Source organism: Mustelus asterias, chromosome 29, assembly GCF_964213995.1.
Source record: "Mustelus asterias chromosome 29, sMusAst1.hap1.1, whole genome shotgun sequence".
Taxonomy (NCBI): Eukaryota; Metazoa; Chordata; class Chondrichthyes; order Carcharhiniformes; family Triakidae; genus Mustelus; species Mustelus asterias.
The window spans coordinates 524647-546209 of NC_135829.1; the positions used below are offsets into that span (position 1 = coordinate 524647).

At 48.0% G+C, this 21563-nt stretch overlaps 1 protein-coding gene across 3 annotated transcripts; it reads left to right on the top strand.

Annotated features, from left to right (window-relative positions):
- Positions 1–2873: 2873 nt before the first annotated feature.
- larp6a (La ribonucleoprotein 6, translational regulator a) lies at positions 2874–19427 on the top strand. Of its 3 annotated transcripts, none has more exons than XM_078199866.1 (3): positions 2874–3448; positions 13682–13832; positions 17826–19427. In XM_078199866.1, the coding sequence occupies exons 1-3, from the start codon at positions 2994–2996 to the stop codon at positions 18909–18911; spliced, it is 1692 nt and encodes a 563-aa protein (XP_078055992.1). In that variant the 5' UTR covers positions 2874–2993; the 3' UTR covers positions 18912–19427. The 3 variants fall into 3 exon arrangements, with proteins under 3 accessions (XP_078055992.1, XP_078055991.1, XP_078055993.1); XM_078199865.1 differs by having other exon boundaries at positions 2877–3448; positions 13682–13889; XM_078199867.1 differs by lacking the exons at positions 2874–3448; positions 13682–13832 and adding an exon at positions 15463–15635.
- Positions 19428–21563: the final 2136 nt, after the last annotated feature.

The following is a 21563-nucleotide window of genomic DNA, read 5'->3' on the forward strand; positions in this document are numbered from 1 at the left end:
CAACTGAGGCCACAGGGAAACAGAAAGCGGTTTGAGGTTCAGTTGGTGATTATGCTGTGAGACCCCAAACTAAAGAACGGAACGGTCCCAAAAAACAAGAATAACGGAAGGAAGTTCCAAGAAAATTCTCCTCAAAGCGAAATAATTTAAATTTGGAAAGAATCCTGTTAAGATTAAGGAGCAGAGGGTTCAAGTTATAAGATAGGGTTGTAAGGTGTAGACTTGTTAAAAGCCAGAAATCCAAAGGTTGGTGACTCTTTACTATGGGCCTGTGGAGCAGTGGTGTTCTGTTGGCACAGCCAGGTATCTGAGATTGTGTGGAAAGCAAAGCTTGAACATATGTGATGCTCCAGGGCAAAGAAATATTGGAAGGAGAGGTTAAACCCCTGGAGGTGGATCCTTTGGGAAGACGTCTGAGAGAAAGTATCATTTGGGAGCAAAGTCCAAGGTGTGTTACTTGAGAGTAAAGATCAGAAACCCTTGTGTGAAAGACAAGAGTTCAAGACGTCAGTATGACAAACGTCTTGGGAGTTGATGAGAGATCTGTGGAAGTTATATAGGGTGGCATCTGCTACTTGGTTTCAGAGTGTAGTGTGTCTGACCACGGTTTGTCTATTGGCTTCTATGCACTGTGTACAGTGAACATTGGAGTAGAAGATAGATTTTCTAACTTATGTTATCCTTACGAATCTGTATATATCTGTAAAGATAGAGTTGGGTGAAAGGGTAGTGTAATATACTTCATATTTTCTGATTTAATAATTGTTTATCACCTGACTCCTGTGACTGGTCAATAGCCACCCTCCAACTATCTAAACAAAAACTAACAGTTTGGATCTATCAATCTGGGTGCCACCCTGGATCTGACTTCTACAGTACTTACACCAACTGGGATCATAACACTAACTGATGATTTCAGTCACACGCTACATTGAATGTGATACCTACATTGTGTCACAGGGACCCCATGTTGAGCATTTCCATTTCAGTGAGCTGAGCTGGGACTGTAATGACATTCTAATTCTGGATCCAGACACTCACTCGCTGCAGTGTCTCGTATTTGAAATGTTACCATCTCCTGGTGTAGTTCTCAGCAAGGATTGACACCATGCGTTCTAGCAATCACAGCACAGCGCGATGAATGATAACTGGCCGGCTGCCATGCTCACTATAAATGGTTGATTACACATTGGTGGTATCAGCCAATGATCACATTCCAATCTTTGGTCCATAGAAAGCTTTGTCTCTTACACAAAACTGACTGACCCTCTCTGGACACTGGGCTTCACTCACTGACCCTCTCTGGACACTGGGCTTCACTCACTGACCCTCTCTGGACACTGGGCTTCACTCACTGACCCTCTCTGGACACTGGGCTTCACTCACTGACCCTCTCTGGACACTGGGCTTCATCACTGACCCTCTCTGGACACTGGGCTTCATCACTGACCCTCTCTGGACACTGGGCTTCACTCACTGACCCTCTCTGGACACTGGGCTTCACTCACTGACCCTCTCTGGACACTGGGCTTCATCACTGACCCTCTCTGGACACTGGGCTCCACTCACTGACCCTCTCTGGACACTGGGTTTATCACTGACCCTCTCTGAACACTGGGCTTCACTCACTGACCCTCTCTGGACACTGGGCTTTATCACTGACCCTCTCTCTCTGGACACTGGGCTTCGCTCACTGATCCTCTCAGGACACTGGGTTTATCACTGAGCCTCTCTGGGCACTGGGTTTATCACTGACCCTCTCTCTCTCTGGACACTGGGCTTCACTCACTGACCCTCTCTGGACACTGTGTTTATCACTGATCCTCTCTGGACACTGGGCTTAATTCACTGACCCTCTCTCTGGACACTGGGTTTATCACTGGCCCTCTCTCTCTGGACACTGGGTTTATCACTGACCCTCTCTCTCTGGACACTGGGTTTAACACTGGCTCTCTCTCTGGAAACTGGTTTTAACACTGACCCTCTCTGGACACTGGGTTTATCACTGATCCTCTCTGGACACCGGGCTTCATTCTCTGACCCTCTCTCTGGACTCTGGGTTTATCACTGACCCTCTCTCTCTGGGCACTGGGTTTATCACTGACCCTCTCTCTCTGGGCACTGGGCTTCACTCTCTGACCCTCTCTCTCTGGACACTGGGTTTATCACTGACCCTCTCTCTGGGCACTGGGTTTATCACTGACCCTCTCTCTGGGCACTGGGCTTCACTCACTGACCCTCTCTGGACACTGGGTTTAATCACTGACCCTCTCTCTGGGCATTGGGCTTCGCTCACTGATCCTCTCTGGACACTGGGCTTCATTCTCTGACCCTCTCTCTGGACACTGGGTTTATCACTGACCCTCTCTGGACACTGGGTTTATCACTGACCCTCTCTCTCTGGACACTGGTTTCAACACTGACCCTCTCTGGACACTGGTTTTAACACTGACCCTCTCTGGACACTGGGTTTATCACTGATCCTCTCTGGACACTGGGCTTCATTCACTGACCCTCTCTCTGGACACTGGGTTTATCATTGACCCTCTCTGGACACTGGGCTTCATCACTGACCCTCTCTCTGGACACTGGGCTTCACTCACTGACCCTCTCTGGACACTGGGCTTCATCACTGACCCTCTCTGGACACTGGGTTTATCACTGACCCTCTCTGGACACTGGGTTTATCACTGACCCTCTCTGGACACTGGGCTTCATCACTGACCCTCTCTGGACACTGGGTTTATCACTGACCCTCTCTGGACACTGGGCTTCATTCACTGACCCTCTCTCTGGACACTGGGTTTATCACGGGCAGCTCCCCAAAAGGAGGGGGAACAACCCGAACCAAACCGAAGCCTCTCTCTGACCCGCCGCCCTTTCCCAGTCAATCCAATTAACTCCGGCCTCTCTGATTGGGAGATGACGGGGCGGCTGCCGCCTGATAAGCGGCGCTAGGCCCAAGCCGCGGCCCCCAGTAGCCGCTCCTCCCCATGTACAGCCTGCAGAGCGCCTTCGTGCGCTGGGCCGCCTTCCTGGTGCCGCCGCCGCTGCGGGAGTCGCTGCTGCCGAGTGGATCGGGCTGCTGCCCCAATGCCAGGCCCCGGTGCCAGCGGAGCGAGGCGGCGGCGGGCCCAGGCCAGGCCCAGGCCCCGCCCGGGGGCGGACGGAGGGAGGGTCCAGCCGCCCACTCCCCGCCCTCAGCAGCCGCGCTCCTCCTCGGCGGCCTCGCCGCTTTGCGCCGCCTCTGGCTCGGCCTGATCCGCATCCCGGCGCTGCCCCGGCGGCCGCCCATGGAGGAGGCCGGGCCCCAGCTCCCGGGTCCCGGTGACGCCGCTCCACCCGCCCCGGCCGTCCGGATCCAACTGGCGCCGGCCGAGGACGAGCCGGAACCGCCGCCCGATAGCGGGGAGCCGAGCCCAGGGGAGGCGGAGAGACAGAGAACCAGGTATGAGGGGGTGTGGGTGCTGAGGGCGGGGAGTGAGGGCGGCTGGACCCTCTGGTGGGTGCTTGAGGGGGTGTGGGGTGGGGGTACTTGGGGGTGGGGTGGGGGTACTTGGGAGGGGGGGGTGGGGTGGGGGTGCTTGGGAGGGGGGGGTGGGGTGGGGGTGCTTGGGAGGGGGGGGGGTGGGGTGGGGGTGCTTGGGAGGGGGGGGTGGGGTGGGGGTGCTTGGGGGGGGTGGGGTGGGGGTGCTTGGGAGGGGAGGGGGGGGTGGGGGTGCTTGGGAGGGGAGGGGAGGGGGGGGTGGGGGTGCTTGGGAGGGGGGGGTGGGGTGGGGGTGCTTGGGAGGGGGGGGTGGGGTGGGGGTGCTTGGGAGGGGGGGGTGGGGTGGGGGTGCTTGGGAGGGGGGGGTGGGGTGGGGGTGCTTGGGAGGGGGGGGGTGGGGTGGGGGTGCTTGGGAGGGGGGGGGTGGGGTGGGGGTGCTTGGGAGGGGGGGGGTGGGGTGGGGGTGCTTGGGAGGGGGGGGGTGGGGTGGGGGTGCTTGGGAGGGGGGGGGTGGGGTGGGGGTGCTTGGGAGGGGGGGGGTGGGGTGGGGGTGCTTGGGAGGGGGGGGGTGGGGTGGGGGTGCTTGGGAGGGGGGGGTGGGGTGGGGGTGTTTGGGAGGGGTGGGGTGGGGTGGGGGTGTTTGGGAGGGGGGGGTGGGGTGGGGGTGTTTGGGAGGGGGGGGTGGGGTGGGGGTGTTTGGGAGGGGGGGGTGGGGTGGGGGTGTTTGGGAGGGGGGGGTGGGGTGGGGGTGTTTGGGAGGGGGGGGTGGGGTGGGGGTGTTTGGGAGGGGGGGGTGGGGTGGGGGTGCTTGGGAGGGGGGGGTGGGGTGGGGGTGTTTGGGAGGGGGGGTGGGGGTGTTTGGGAGGGGGGGGTGGGGGTGTTTGGGAGGGGGGGGTGGGGGTGTTTGGGAGGGGGGGGTGCTTGGGGGGGGGGTGGGGTGGGGGTGCGTGCTTGGGGGGGGTGGGGTGGGGGTGCTTGGGGGGGGTGGGGTGGGGGTGCTTGGTGGGGGTGCTTGGGGGGGTGGGGGGCTGGGGTGGGGGTGCTTGGGGGCTGGGGTGGGGGTGCTTGGGGGGGTTGGGGTGGTGGGGTTGGGGTGGTGGGGTTGGGGTGGTGGGGTTGGGGTGGTGGGGTTGGGGTGGGGGGGCTGGGGTGGGGGTGCTTGGGGGGTGGGGGTGTGTGGGGAGGGTGGTGCATGGGGGGTGGGGGTGCTTGGGGGGGTGTGTGGGTGCTTGGGGGGGTGTGTGGTTGCTTGGGGGGGTGTGTGGTTGCTTGGGGGGGTGTGTGGTTGCTTGGGGGGGTGTGTGGTTGCTTGGGGGGGTGTGTGGTTGCTTGGGGGGGTGTGTGGTTGCTTGGGGGGGTGTGTGGTTGCTTGGGGGGGTGTGTGGTTGCTTGGGGGGGTGTGTGGTTGCTTGGGGGGGTGTGTGGTTGCTTGGGGGGGTGTGTGGTTGCTTGGGGGGGTGTGTGGTTGCTTGGGGGGGTGTGTGGTTGCTTGGGGGGGGGTGTGGTTGCTTGGGGGGGGGTGTGGTTGCTTGGGGGGGGGTGTGGTTGCTTGGGGGGGGGTGTGGTTGCTTGGGGGGGGGTGTGGTTGCTTGGGGGGGTGTGTGGTTGCTTGGGGGGGTGTGTGGTTGCTTGGGGGGGTGTGTGGTTGCTTGGGGGGGTGTGTGGTTGCTTGGGGGGGTGTGTGGTTGCTTGGGGGGGTGTGTGGTTGCTTGGGGGGGTGTGTGGTTGCTTGGGGGGGTGTGTGGTTGCTTGGGGGGGTGTGTGGTTGCTTGGGGGGGTGTGTGGTTGCTTGGGGGGGTGTGTGGTTGCTTGGGGGGGTGTGTGGTTGCTTGGGGGGGTGTGTGGTTGCTTGGGGGGGGTGTGTGGTTGCTTGGGGGGGGTGTGTGGTTGCTTGGGGGGGTGTGTGGTTGCTTGGGGGCGTGTGTGGGTGCTTGGGTGTTTGGGGGGGGTGGGGGGGTGTGGGTGTTTGGGGTGCTTGGGGGGGGTGTGGGTGCTTGGGGGGGGGTGTGGGTGCTTGGGGGGGGGGGGTGTGGGTGCTTGGGGGGGGTGTGGGTGCTTGGGGGGGGTGTGTGGGTGCTTGGGGGCGTGTGTGGGTGCTTGGGTGTTTGGGGGGGGTGGGGGGGTGTGGGTGTTTGGGGTGCTTGGGGGGGGTGTGGGTGCTTGGGGGGGGGTGTGGGTGCTTGGGGGGGGGGTGTGGGTGCTTGGGGGGGGTGTGGGTGCTTGGGGGGGGGTGTGGGTGCTTGGGGGGGGTGTGGGTGCTTGGGGGGGGTGTGGGTGCTTGGGGGGGGTGTGGGTGCTTGGGGGGGGTGTGGGTGCTTGGGGGGGGTGTGGGTGCTTGGGGGGGGTGTGGGTGCTTGGGGGGGTGTGGGTGCTTGGGGGCGTGTGGGTGCTTGGGGGCGTGTGGGTGCTTGGGGGCGTGTGGGTGCTTGGGGGCGTGTGGGTGCTTGGGGGCGTGTGGGTGCTTGGGGGAGTGGGGGGTCTGTGTGGGTGGATGTCGGGGGTGTGAGGGTCTGTGTGGGTGGATGTCGGGGGTGTGAGGGTCTGTGTGGGTAGGTGTTGGGGGGGTGAGTGTCTGTGGAGGGGTGGGGGTCTGTGTGGGTCGTTGTGGTGGAGGGGGGACCTGGTGAGAGAGAGAACACAGCTGGTCCCAGCCGCAGCTCCAGTTTCTCTCTGAACAGAAAGAATGTTGGGGACACAGCCAGAATCCATGCCTGGAACAGGGGAAGAATAATTTCATTTATTATTGTCACGTGTATTAGTATACAGTGAAAAGTATTGTTTCTTGTGTGCTATACAGACAAAACATACCATTCATAGAGTATATAGGGGAGAAGGAAAGGCAAGGGTGCAGAATATAACATGCTAATTGTAAGGAATTTAATAATTAGATAGCATCCTTTGTAAGCAGTATCTCGCATCCCTCAGTGTTGTTTGCCTGGTAACAAGGTGAGGGATGTCAAGTCTGGAAAGGGGTGGGCAGGATTCAGTTGTTTTGATCCATAGTGGCACCAATTTAGGAGAATGCCAGGAGCTAGAAACTAAATTAAACACTCTAAATTAAAGAGGACTTTAAGGTGTACACTTCTGGAGTTTTACCAAGTCAAAAGTGGCATAGAAATGTGCAAATTAGGCAGGTAATAACATAAGAAATAGGAGTAGGCCATCTAGTCCCTCAAGCCTGCTCCGCCATTCAATAAGATCATGGCTGATCTGATAGTGGGTTCAGTTCCACTTACCCGCCTGCTCCCCATAACCCTTAATTCCTTCAATGGTTAAAAATCTAGCTATCTGTGACTTAAACACATTTAACGAGGTAGCCTCTACTGCTTCATTCAGCAGAGAATTCCAAAGATTCACTACCCTCTGGGAGAAGAAGTTCCTCCTCAACTCTGTTCTAAATACTCCCCCGTATTTTGAGGCTATGCCCGCTAGTTGTTGTTTCCATTAAGTGGAAATAACCTCGCTGCTTCTACCCTGTCTAGCCCCTTCATTATCTTATATGTCTCTGTAAGATCTCCCCTCAACCTAAACTCCAATGAGTACAGGCCCAGTCTACTCAATCTCTCCTCATAAGCTAACCCCCTCATCTCCGGAATCAACCTGGTGAACCTTCTCTGTACCCCCTCTAAAGCTAATATATCCTTTCTTAAATAAGGGGACCAAAATTGTACACAGTACTCGGTGCGGCCTCACCAGTACCCTGTACAGTTGCAGCATGACCTCCCTGCTTTTATACTCCATCCCTCTCGTGATTAAGGCCAACATTCCATTTGCCTTCTTGATCACCTGCTGCACCTGCAAACCGAATTTTTGTGATTCATGCACAAGGACCCCCAGGTCCCTCTGCACAGTAGCATGTTGTAAATTTTCACCGTTTAAATAATAGTCCATTTTACTATTATTCCTTCCAAAGTGGATAACCTCTCACTTACCAATGTTATACTCCATCTGCCAGATCCTTGCCCACTCACTTAGCCTAACCAAATCTCTCTCCAGACTCTGTGTCCTCCACGCAATTTGCTTTCCCACTCATCTTTGTGTCATCCGCAAACTTTGTTACCCTCCACTCGGTCCCCTCCTCCAGATCGTCTATGTATATGGTAAATAGTTGAGGCCCCAGCACCGATCCCTGCGGCACGCCACTAGTCACTGATTGCCAACCGGAAAATTTATTCCGACTCTCTGCTTTCTGTTAGATAGCCAATCCTCAATCCACGCTAACACTTTACCCCCAACTCCGTGTACCTTTATCTTATGCAGCAACCTTTTGTGAGGCACCTTATCGAATGCCTACTGGAAATCTAAATACACCACATCCACCAGTTCCCCTCTGTCAACTGCCCTCGTTATATCCTCAAAAAATTCCAGTAAATTAGTCGAACATGACTTTCCCTTCATGAATCCATGCTGCGTCTGCTTGATTGAACCATTCTTTTCCAGGGGTTTTCTGCTATTTCTTCCTTGATGATAGATTCCAGCATTTTCCCAACTACTGATGAGCTAACTGGCCTGTAGTTACCTGCCTTTTGTCTACCTCCTTTTTTAAACAGACTGAAGGCCTAGTGTAGGAAAGGGGCGTTCCATTATGTGGGTCACAGGCAGCAGTACTGGACAGAAAAGACCTGTACTGTTGGGATGGACTCAACTAAAATCGATGTTGGACCAGAAATCTCATGGAAAGGATAAACAGGATGTTCACAAGGGCATAGAGTTAATTGAGGGGAGTAGTTTGAGGGGGGTGGGCGGCAGTGGTTAGGGAGGAGAAGGGAGAGTTCAAGTTGAATCGGTAAAATGATAGCTCAGAAACAGAGCAAAGAGAATAGAGTAACAGTCAGAAATAAACGCCAAATACTGCGGATGCAGGAATCTGAAACAAAAACAGAAAATGCTGGAAAATCTCAGCAGGCCTCGCAGCATCGATGGAGAGAGAATAGAGCCAACGTTTCGAGTCTGGATGACCCTTCAGTTCTGATGAAGGGTCATCCAGACTCAAAATGTTGGCTCTATTCTCTATCTCCACAGATAGAACATAGAACAGCACAGTACAGGCCCTTCGGCCCTCGATGTGCCGAGCTTTGTCCGAAACCAAGATCAAACTATCCCACTCCCTATCATTCTGGTGTGCTCCATGTGCCTATCCAATAACCGCCTGAAAGTTCCTAAAGTGTCTGACTCCACTATCAAAGCAGGCAGTCTATTCCACACCCCAACCACTCTGAGTAAAGAACCTTCCTCGGACATCCCTCCTATATCTCCCATCATAAACCTTATAGTTATGCCCCCTAGTAATAGCTACATCTACCCGAGGAAATAGTCTCTGAATGTCCACTCTATCTATCCCCCTCATCACCTTATAAACCTCTATTAAGTCGTCTCTCATCCTCCTCTGCTCTAAAGGGAAAAGCCCTAGCTCCCTCAACCTTTCCTCAAGACCTACCCCCCAAACCAGGCAGCATCCTGGTAAATCTCCTTTGCACTCTTTCCAATGCTTCCACGTCCTTATAGTGAGGTGACCAGAACTGCACACAATATTCCAAATGTGGTCTCACCAAGGTCCTGTACACTTGCAGCATAACACCACGGCTCTTAAACTCCAACCCCCTGTTAATAAAAGCTAACACACTATAGGCCTTCTTCATGGCTCTATCCACTTGAGTGGCAACCAGACAGCACTTGAGATGCTGTCAGACCAACAGTCAGAAATGTTGCATTGGCATGACATTGATTTTGGATAAACAGAAAACAAAAAATACAAATTGATTAAACCAGGAGAGAAATATTTAGATCAGAAGAACAGGTTGAGATGTGTGGTTCCAAATAAGTGTTCTTTATACTGATAGTGTTTGAGGAACAAATCATAGGAGAAATTGCGAAGACTGGGTTTGCATTCCCTCGAATTTTGAAGAATCAGGGATGACTTTGTTGAAACATAAATTCTTACAGGGTGTCACAGGCTTGATGTCGATGTTTCCATTGGCTGGTGAGTCTAAAACCGGCGAACATAATCTCAAGATAAGGGTTCGGCCGCTTAAGACTTGAGCTGAGGAAGGATTTCTACTCAGAGGGCTGTGGAATCTCAATCAATAAGCAATTTCAAGACAGAAATGCATGTAGCATTGCAACAGTTATACATTCCAACACAACAGGAAAAATGGCACAACTATGGCGAACAAAGGATAGTGTTAGATCCAAACAGGATTAATATAAAGTTACTCGAAAAATTAACTATCCTGAGTATTGGGAGCAGTTTAGAATTCAGCAAAGGATGACAAATTAATCAAGAGGGAAAATAGAGTGAGTGTAAACTTGCAAGGAACATATGTGGTCTGTAAAAAACATTTCTAAGTGTAAGAAAAGATTAGTGGAGACAAATGTAGGTCTCTTATAGTCCAAATCAGGCGAATTTATAATAGGGAACAAGGAAATGGCAGAACAATTAAAAACTACTTTTAGTTTAAAGTTTATTTATTTGCTAATGTCACAAGTAGGCTTACATTGACATGCAGTGAAGTTACTGTGAAAATTCCCTAGTCGCCACACTCTGACACCTGTTCGGGTACATTGAGAGAGAATTTAGCATGGCCAATGCAGCTAACCTGCACGTCTTTCGGACTCTGGGAGGAAACCGGAGCACCCAGAGGAAACCCACGCAGACACGGGGAGAACGTGCAAGCTCCACACAAACAGTGACCCAACTGGGAATCGAACCCGGGTCCCTGGTGCTGTGAGGCAACAGTGTTAACCATTGTGCCGCTCATAATCATAGAAACCCTACAGTACAGAGAGGCCATTCGACCCATCGAGTCTGCACCGACCACAATCCCACCCAGGCCCTACCCCCATATCCCTACATATTTTACCCGCTAATCCCTCTAATCTACGCATCCCAGGACACTAAGGGGCAATTTTAGCATGGCCAATCAGCCTAACCCGCACATCTTTGGACTGTGGGAAGAAACCGGAGCACCCGGAGGAAACCCACGCAGACACGAGGAGAATGTGCAAACTCCACACAGACAGTGACCCAAGCCGGGAATCGAACCCAGGTCCCTGGAGCTGTGAAGCAGCAGTGCTAACCACTGTGCTACCGTGCCGCCCGTTCTGTCTTTATCGGGGAAGAGACAAATAACTTTCTGGAAATGCTAGGGAGCCAATGGTTTAGTGAGCAGGAGGAATTGAAGGAAATTAGTCTTAATGAAAAAACAGTGCTGAATAAATTAATGAGGTTGAAAGCCAAAAAATTCCCATGGTCTAATAATCTACATCCCAGAGTACTAAAAGAGGTGGCCATGGAAATAGTGGATGTGTTGGATGTCACCATCCAAAATTCTTTATTCTCTGGTATAGTCTCATCAGATTTGAAGGTGGCAAATCTAGCCCCACTATTTTAAAAAAAGGAGGAAGAATACAGGGAATTAGACTGGTTAGCCTAACATCAGGAGTTAGTCTGTTATAGAGTTAAGTATGTGTGTCACAAGCAGGCTTACATCAATACTGCAATGAAGTTACTGTGAAAATCCCCTCCACACTCCGGCGTCTGCTCAGGTACACTGAGGGAGAATTTAGCATGGTCAGTGCACCTAACTAGCATGTCTTTCGGATCGTGGAAGGAAACCAGAATACCCAGAGGGAGAATTTGCAGACTTCACACAGACAGTGACCCCAGCGGGGAATCAAACTTAGGTCCCTGGCACTGAGGCAGCAGTGCTAACCATTGTACCGATAACAAGACACTTGGGAAAATATCAGTGGAATTAGACAAAGTCAACATGGATTTATGAAGGGGAAATCGTGCTAAACAAACCTACAGGAGTATTTTGAGAATGTAACCAGTGGAATAATAAGGGAGAACCAGTGGATGTGTATTTGGATTTTCAGAGATCTTTTGATAAACTCTCACATGAGGTTAGTGGGCAAAATTAAAAGCACATGGGATTGAGGGTAATATATTGGCATGGAATGAGAATTGGTTAGTAGACAGGAAACAGTAAGAACATAAGAACATAAGAAATAGGAGCAGGAGTAGGCCATCTAGCCCCTCGAGCCTGCCCCGCCATTCAATAAGATCATGGCTGATCTGACGTGGATCAGTACCACTTACCCGCCTGATCCCCATAACCCTTAATTCCCTTACCGATCAGGAATCCATCCATCCGCGCTTTAAACATATTCAGCGAGGTAGCCTCCACCACCTCAGTGGGCAGAGAATTCCAGAGATTCACCACCCTCTGGGAGAAGAAGTTCCTCCTCAACTCTGTCTTAAACCGACCCCCCTTTATTTTGAGGCTGTGTCCTCTAGTTTTAACTTCCTTACTAAGTGGAAAGAATCTCTCCGCCTCCACCCTATCCAGCCCCCGCATTATCTTATAAGTCTCCATAAGATCCCCCCTCATCCTTCTAAACTCCAACGAGTACAAACCCAATCTCCTCAGCCTCTCCTCATAATCCAAACCCCTCATCTCCGGTATCAACCTGGTGAACCTTCTCTGCACTCCCTCCAATGCCAATATATCCTTCCTCATATAAGGGGACCAATACTGCACACAGTATTCCAGCTGCGGCCTCACCAATGCCCTGTACAGGTGCATCAAGACATCCCTGCTTTGATATTCTATCCCCCTCGCAATATAGGCCAACATCCCATTTGCCTTCTTGATCACCTGTTGTACCTGCAGACTGGGCTTTTGCGTCTCATGCACAAGGACCCCCCAGGTCCCTTTGCACGGTAGCATGTTTTAATTTGTTTCCATTGAGATAGTAATCCCATTTGTTATTATTTCCTCCAAAGTGTATAACCTCGCATTTCTCAACGTTATACTCCATTTGCCATATCCTCGCCCACTCACTCAGCCTGTCCAAATCTCTCTGCAGATCTTCTCCGTCCTCCACACGATTCACTTTTCCACTTATCTTTGTGTCGTCTGCAAACTTCGTTACCCTACACTCCGTCCCCTCCTGATTGTGGTCTGTACAGACTCCATAGGCCAAATGATTTTGGAGGGGAACTTGAAGGTAGTGATGTTCCCTTGCAGCTGCTGCCCTTGTCCTTCTAAATGGCAGTGGTTGTAAGTTTGGAAGGTGCTGTAGAAGGAGCCTTGATGACTTCCTGCAGTGCATCTTGTAGATGGTACACAGTGCTGCAACTGTGTCGTTGGTGGATGGGGGTGCCAGTCAAGCGGACTACTTGTCCTGCATGGTGTCGAGCTTCGTGTGTTGTTGGCACTGCTCAACCAGACAAGTGGATAGTATTACATTACATTCCTGACTTTTGCCTTGTAGATGGTGGACAGACTTTGCAGAATCAGGAGGTAAGTTACTTGCTGCAGAATCGCTGCTCTTGATAGTGGGAGATTTAGTGATGGTAATGCCATTTAATGGTTGAATTCTGCCTTGTTGGAAATGGTCATTGCCTGACACTTAAGTGGCAAGTTATATTGGCACCACACATCAGCCCAAGCCTGAATATTGTCCAGGTCTTGCTGCATATGAACAGTGCTTCAGTATCTGAGGAGTTGGAAATGATGCTGAACATTGTGCAGTCACCTGCACAAATCTGTCAATGGGTAAAATGATGGAAGATCAGTGGGAGTTGTTTTAAAAGATACATTTGGAGCACCATTTGCCAAAAAATATGACCGAAGAGGTAAAGGACAACATCATACGAAAATGCAAGAAAAAAATCCTGGCAAATAGAGATGCAAAGAACATCAGTGAGTAACAAAACAGAGCAAGTGTTTCAAAAAGTATGAAAAGAAACTTGCAATGGATATCAAAATCCACACATTTTACAACTGTGGGTAAAAAGCAGGTGGTCAGGTGAAACGTGGGCCATCTTAAACGGTAACAATGATATTGTCAATGAAAGTTAGGAGATAGTGGGCATATAAAATTAATTGCTTAGTATTTAACACAAATTGAAGAGGTATTTAGAATATCTCTGAAGTACAAAGTATCCATTTAAGTGAAACCATTGATTTGACTTGTTGAATGAATGATGTTCCATTGTTGTGTATATTCAAGACTTGAACTCGATAGTAAATTTTTGATCCCACAGGGACTTGGAATTTGGGGAACAGGTAGGCAAGTAGAATTGAGGTAGAGGATCAACCATTATCTTGTTGAATAGTGAAGCAGGCTCAAAGGGCCAAATGGTATACACCGATTTATGTTCTGATATTTTTTGTGTGCCTCAAGTGCTGCTTTCAGTGGAGGAGAGAATGACCTGGATGAGCTGGACGGTGATTGGAGAATTCCTGATCCTGAGCTGATGCAAAAGCTCATTACTCAGATTGAATATTACCTTTCGGATGAGAACCTGGAGAAGGATGCATTTCTACTGAAGCATGTGAGAAGAAATAAAATGGGATATGTCAGTGTTAAATTACTGACCTCCTTCAAAAAGGTGCTTTTTAATATTAGAGGGGAGTTGGCATATCCAATGGGAGAAACTGTTCCAGTACCTTGTTTGCATCTGGGTTAATGTGTTTCATGTGATCAAATAAATAGTTTGTTTTTGATATTAAACTTTGAATTACAATGCTCAGAGCCTGAAATGGAATCTCTGCAGTGTTGCACTATGCATACAGACTGAGCTTTTGGATTCAATTATAATCTTTGCTGAATTTTCTCATTATTGACTGGATTGTGGAATAATTAGCGCTCTCGGCCTTAGATGAGGTGAGTGATGAATTTGTATTCATGAAAGCTCCTTTCACAAAAGGCTTTCTTCCAATGAAAGGTTATCACGTTGTAATTGTTGCAATGTGGCAGCCAATTTATGCTAGGTAAGGGCCCCCAAAAAGCAATGGGATAACAACCAAATAATCTATTGGCCAGGACACCAAAATAATTCCTATTATTACAATCCTTTTGAGAACTATTCATGTTTAAAGAAGAATTCTGAACACAATTATCCAACAGAACTACATCACAAAAAATTCACATTTTTACAATCTTTATTGTATATCAAAAACAATAATCAAAGTACTATAAGCTTTATTTCCCTCTGAGTTACCTTATGTAGTTTTTAAGGTTTATTCGCGTTCCTGGACCAACTCAAATGATACATCACTGATTTCTGGAATTTGCTGATTTCTAGGTACAAAATTTCATGGGGATACTTCCATTAACTATGGCTAAATTACCCTCCAATTTCTGTTCTGATCTAATGACTTGGGATTCTACAGTTTAAGTATGAACCTCCCTGCATCTCCTGCATTAAATAATGGCTTAATATCAGAACGCACCCTTGGTTTCAACCAATCTGATTATCATATACATGTGTAAAAGGCAACTACCGACTTCTAGCTAATAAACCTCTGCATTATTCAGCATAAACAGTACTTCCAAAACTGCAACAATGTTTAGCTGCTATTTAATGAGGATTACTGTAGATTTTTCTTAAGCTTTTAGCTAAACAAATCTTCCAGTCATTTATTGCCCTTACAACTTAAGTCTCAAACTGAAAAGCAGCTCCCAATTGCAGGCTGCAGCATGGGTGATAGATTTAGATTTACTGTACTTCAGGTAGGTCAGTCTTTATCACTTGACTTCCAAGGAGCGACAAGCTAGATAAAACCCAAAGCTTCCGCAGTCTCTTAGCAGCTGTCCAAACATTAACTAGTCTAGCCTGCTGTCTATGGCCCAATTGAATTCACAGAAATAACTCAAAACGAAGGATCACGCTAAGCTCCACCCATCCTCATGGCAATGTGTCTCAGCCTGTTCCCAGGTAAAAATTCAAATTCGCAGCCTATTCATTTCAAATCTTTCTTTCATTCTGGAAAACCACATAGATAACTCAGCTGCAGACTCGATGAGCTGAATAGCCTCTTTCTGCACTGCAGGGGTTTTATGATCTTTATTGTAACAACTGAAAAAGTCACATCTCCAATTCTTTCATTAAGTATTCCCCCTTGCGCCATTTTTATGCTCTTTCCTTTTCTAAAGGTGTTAGATTTTTGACTGACGAGGGAGTCGAGTGTTATGGGAGATGGACAGGAAAATGGACGGAGACTGCAATCAATCAGCCATAATCTTAGTGAATGATGGAGCAGGTTCCAAGGGCCAAATGGCAATTGCCTCCTAAATTGCCTTATGTTGACAGAAGTGAACATGACCCTCACCTTTTAAGTACAATAAACTTCAGGTGTGTTTGAATTACATTCAGCCCAGGTTTGCTCATAACTTTCCCAGCTCGGTTCCCCCATTCTCGACAGTCATCAAGCACTTCTGTCCCATCAGGCAAGCCAGTGCAGGAGGCAGCCATTTGGCCAACTGAAAGAGCACCTTGCCCAACCCTGTGCATTTACAATGACTAATCCACCTCCACTACACATCTTTGGACACTAAGGGTCAATTTAGGATAGCCAATTCACCCAACCTGCACATCTTTGGACTGTGGGAGGAAACCCAGTAAGAGTTTTAACAACACCAGGTTAAAGTCCAACAGGTTTATTTGGTCGCAAATGCCATTAGCTTTCGGAGCCCTGCTCCTTCGTCAGATGGAGTGGATATCTGCTCTCAAACAGGGCATACAGACACAAAATCAAGTTACAGAATACCCCCACACAGGGAAATGTGCAAACTACACAGTCAGTCATTCAAGGCTGGAATCGAACCCAGGTCCCTGGTGCTATGAAGCAGCAGTGCTTATCCCGTGCAACTGTGCTGTCCTTAGTTAGTTAATTTATAAATCCCTTATTAACCCATAATTAAAACAAAGCCAAGTGCTGGAAATACTCAAATAATTGTTGAATATGACTCTTCAAAAGTTTTCAGAAGTATTCTTATTAATCCATTCTTTTTCCATGACAACAGCCTCTAGTCGTTTTTTCCCCCACTAATAGATTTCCTGGTCTGTAGTTACCACGTTCATTTCCTCTTGTTTTAAACATGTGTAACATCTGCAATCAAAGCATCTTTCCCAGATCTGTGGAGGATTAAGAAGTTGTGGTCACAGCTTCTGCAATTGATGCCAATCTATTTAGGACCTCATTTCTCTACTTTTTCCTCTTTCACCATGACATTCAGTTCATCTACTTGTGAAGGATAGATGCAAAGAACTTAAGCAGATTTTTGGAATATAAAACTTTCAATATTGCTTGGTTGGGTATATTTATTTGGGAAAATAGTCAGTAAAATTAGTACTTAACCCAGTGTCCTTTTCAAATTGGTTAGTTTTATCCATGTAAGCTGTAAGGTGGTATGGAACTGCTCCACTCGAGTCAGTAACACATTTAGTGAATTGTTAATTGGGTGTTTTTCCGGTTGGAGGAAGGTAACTAGTGGCGTGCCACAGGGATCGGTACTCGGGCCGCAACTATTTACCATTTATATAGATGATCTGGAGGAGGGGATGGAGTGTAGGGTAACGAAGTTTGCAGACGACACAAAGATAAGTGGAAAAGTGAATCGTGTGGAGGACGGAGAAGATCTGCAGAGAGATTTGGACAGGCTGAGTGAGCGGGCGAGGATATGGCAAATGGAGTATAACGTTGATAAATGCGAGGTTATACACTTTGGAGGAAATAATAACAAATGGGATTACTATCTCAATGGAAACAAATTAAAACATGCTACCGTGCAAAGGGACCTGGGGGTCCTTGTGCATGAGACGCAAAAGCCCAGTCTGCAGGTACAACAGGTGATCAAGAAGGCAAATGGGATGTTGGCCTATATTGCGAGGGGGATAGAATATAAAAGCAGGGATGTCTTGATGCACCTGTACAGGGCATTGGTGAGGCCGCAGCTGGAATACTGTGTGCAGTATTGGTCCCCTTATATGAGGAAGGATATATTGGCATTGGAGGGAGTGCAGAGAAGGTTCACCAGGTTGATACCGGAGATGAGGGGTTTGGATTATGAGGAGAGGCTGAGGAGATTGGGTTTGTACTCGTTGGAGTTTAGAAGGATGAGGGGGGATCTTATGGAGACTTGTAAGATAATGCGGGGGCTGGATAGGGTGGAGGCGGAGAGATTCTTTCCACTTAGTAAGGAAGTTAAAACTAGAGGACACAGCCTCAAAATAAAGGGGGGTCGGTTTAAGACAGAGTTGAGGAGGAACTTCTTCTCCCAGAGGGTGGTGAATCTCTGGAATTCTCTGCCCACTGAGGTGGTGGAGGCTACCTCGCTGAATATGTTTAAAGCGCGGATGGATGGATTCCTGATCCGTAAGGGAATTAAGGGTTATGGGGATCAGGCGGGTAAGTGGTACTGATCCACGTCAGATCAGCCATGATCTTATTGAATGGCGGGGCAGGCTCGAGGGGCTAGATGGCCTACTCCTGCTCCTATTTCTTATGTTATGTTAACTTACCACTGGATTTTCCTGTTCCAGGTAAAGCACCTCACTCGTGACTGGCAAACCACTGCCTTTGCTCTCAAGCACTCACAGCTGCTGGAGCTGAACGAAGAAGGAAGAAAGGTGAGAAGGAAGACTGCTGTTCCAGTCTTCCCGAGTGAAAATCTCCCCAGTCGGATGCTATTGGTACATGATATGCACGTGTGCCCTGAATTTCAAGCTTTAAACCAAAACCAGGAATCTGAAAGTTGTGGCTTGCAAGAGAAGGTAATGGAGTATATACTGAAGGTATTTGGCTTGTTTGGTACAATCTCCTCTGTTCGTGTTCTAAAGCCTGGAAAGGAGCTTCCTGCCGATATGAAGAGGTTAAGCAATCGGTATTCACAACTGGGAACAAAAGAGTGCGTGATTGTAGAGTTTGAAGATGTTGAATCTGCAATCAAAGCACATGAGTCATTTGGAAAAACAGATGAGGGCATGAAAGTGGTGCTGATAGGCATGAAACCACGAAAAAAGAAAGTGGTCAGGGAAAAGGTCAAAGAAGCTGAAGATGGTGGCAAAAATGGGTCAAAAAGCAAATCTGCCAATAAACGAGTGGAAGAACTACAGTATACGGGTGAAGATTCCTCTGCCTACAGCTCATCCGAAGCTGAAAGCAACCCTGCATCTCCCATGATTAGCCGCAAGCTTAAACCCAATAATCAGTTGAGCCCCAATAGCTATCAAAACAATCATCTGAGTCCTAATGCCTCACCTCGATCCAGTCCATGGAACAGTCCACGTTCAAGCCCATCAATACAGCGGAAAAACATAATTCCATGGAAATCTTCACTTACTGGAGATGCAAAACTCAGTGCTGGTCCAAGTCCTGAAGTAGGTACTAAGTGGACTGACTATTCATCTGACAGTAGCAACACACCCTCAGGCAGCCCATGGGTACAGAGACGAAAGCAGGCACAGGTGATATCGCATGAGAACAGTCCAGTGGACAGCCCTATGCTTTCCCGAAAAATGCATAATGCAGGTGGACTGCCTCAAGGAGTAGTACGTTTGCCCAGAGGTCCAGATGGTACAAAAGGATTCCAAACTCTTACAGAAAGGAATAAGCCTCTTGTAATCTGAAGTATGTTTTTTTTCTGTTCCCTGTAATGTACTCATCGTTATCCTTAGAATGGCTCCTGAGTTTGTGTACCTGGCTATTGGAAAGTTTGGACCAAATGTAATGCGATAAAAATTAACCAATTTTACTAAGTTTGTTTAAAGTGCTATTTGTAATTTTGCAATACTGAACTGCAGTTATCTTATTTGCCAGGATTTTGGGGAAGTATTTTACCCTTTTTTACTTTCGAGTTTTTGTTTTGCACGGCAAATGGGCACCTTCATTGAAGGTAAAACACTTGAGGAAACAGTATCAGCTGACAATATAAATTATAATTATAGGATGGCATTTGGCTAACTTGACAATGTAAAGTGAGCTTTTGGCTTGTTAGCAGCCAGAAAACCTAGGATGGACTTGGAATTATTGGGTTGTGACTGGCAGTACAGAAAGGAAAGTTTTTTTGTCTTGAATGGTGAGTTGGCAGTCACTTTTGGACCACTGTATATTGCTGTGTTGCAAATAAATGCAGATTAAGCATTCTTGGTATTTTTTGTATATTTATTGTATAAACTGATTTTCCTTCTCTTCCTTAAAGCACTGTGTACTTGTCTGAATTCAGGACACATACTTTATTTCCTGCACTGCTACCTGTATGAGCCCTTGTGGTGGCAGCAGCAACTGCTTGCATTTGACCCTGGGCTTGTTGGCATCTGGAGAAGACTCATTATCATTAAAGCAGAGTCTGCACCTGCAATGAAAGGTATCTATACATATAAATTTCTGGTGATGGGATGAGTTCAAGTGTAAAAGGTCACATGTAAAGGAACAAATTCAAGCATTTATATTTGGAACATGGAATACAATATTGCTGAATTTGTTTCAACTACATAGAGGGTATAGTGTAAAAATTACTATTGATGTTGGAGTTAAAGGCTACAGGTAGAGATAAATGGGGTCTGAACACCCAGGGTAACCATTTTTTTCTGGTTAATGCACAAGTAGCAAGGTGGTTAGGCTGATTGTAAGAAGGTATATTACACATTGATTGAGGTGAGTTGAGTTGAAGAGCTGGCAAAGGCACAATTAACATATGTGCTTGACTATTTGCAAGGGATGCATGTAAGACCAGAATGTAGGAATTAGGGTAGGCAATTCAACTGAGCCTGCTCCACCATTCTATATGATCATTGCTGATCTCCATCTCATCTGAACTCTCCTTCCCTGCCTTTTCCCCATAGCCCTTTATCCCACTTTTGATCCAATATTTATCTTTCTTGAATCCATTGATTCTGCATGCATTGCACTGCAGTAAGTTCCATGGATTCATAACCCTGAGAAGTAGCTTCTCTATCTGTCTTGAACCTCCCCCTGAGACATCGGAGCAGAAGTAGGCCATTCACTCCATTGAGCCTGCTCCACCATTTAATGAGATCATGACTAATCCTTGTTTCCCGCCTTATCCCCATAACCTTTGATTTCCTTACTGATTTGGTTAAATATTTAAGGCTGAGAGAGACTCAGTCTACAACCCTCTGCAGTCGAATTCCAGATTCACTACTGAATGAAGAAATTCCTCCTCATCTATGCCTTAAATAGGTGACCCCTTACTGAGATACACTCAATCTAGTCTCTCATGAGGGGGAAACAACCTATCTACCCTGCCAGGCCTCCTGAGAATCCCATATGTCTTAATCAGGTCACCTCTCAAACTCATAACTACAAACTCAACCTACTCAATGTCTCGCTAGAAAATCCCTCCAAACCCTGGATCAACCGAGTGAACCTTCTCTGGATTGCCTCCAAGGCCAGTATATTTTTCCTGACAGATGATCAAAACTGTTCAGTGTTCCACCTGTGGTCTAACAGTGGCCTTGTATAGTTTTAACAAGAGTTCCCTATCCCTTTGAAGTAAAGGCCAACATTCCATTTGCCTTATTTGCTGAACTTGCATGTTACTGTGATTGATGCACAAGGACTCCTGAATCCCATTTCTCTATTCAAATATTCTGCTTTATTCTCACCACATGCATAACTTCACATGTTCCTACATTATATTCCAACTGCCAAGTTTTTTGTCCACTCCCTCAACCTGTCCACATCCCTCTGCAGATGCTTTGTGACATGATTATGTATTTTTGTTCTGAGTTGCCTTCCTGCAAGCTACTACACATCAATTTAGTTGACAACCTGAACTGCACATTCAATTGAAATTGCCCAATAGGAATTAAAACTCCCCAGTGTCGATATGAAGGATAGATCAAACATTGACAGTGGCTAGTAAATGACAATAGTTTTGTGCACATACTGAACTCGTACTTGGCTTAAAAGTAGAAAGCAATGTGTGGCAGGACACTCCAGTAGCTGGCTACTCAAATGAAAATATAGGATTTGATAAAAGTTGAAGTAGAATAGTGGCATCAGAATTCAGCAACGCACAATAACCCAAAACCCCTCTCTACAGCTACTTGTACATTGTAGCAGTCAGATGGCTTTGTATAAAGGATGCAGATTCAAGATCTGTTGGAATGCAATGACTGTACTTTGCATTTTGAATTTGATAAACACTGCAAAGAAATGAGCCAGCACGGACCATGTACTTTTCTGATTCCAAGTCCTGTATCAATCTTCTAGCTTTCAGTGGAATTCAAAAAACATTTCAGCTACATTTAGATTCA

Coding starts and splice junctions, on each gene's coding strand:
- larp6a (XM_078199865.1), top strand. CDS start 2,994: ATGTACAGCCTGCAGAGCGCCTTCGTGCGCTGGGCCGCCTTCCTGGTG. Junction 3,449..13,681: donor GCGGAGAGACAGAGAACCAG/GTATGAGGGGGT, acceptor GTGTGCCTCAAG/TGCTGCTTTCAGTGGAGGAG. Junction 13,890..17,825: donor TACTGACCTCCTTCAAAAAG/GTGCTTTTTAAT, acceptor TTCCTGTTCCAG/GTAAAGCACCTCACTCGTGA.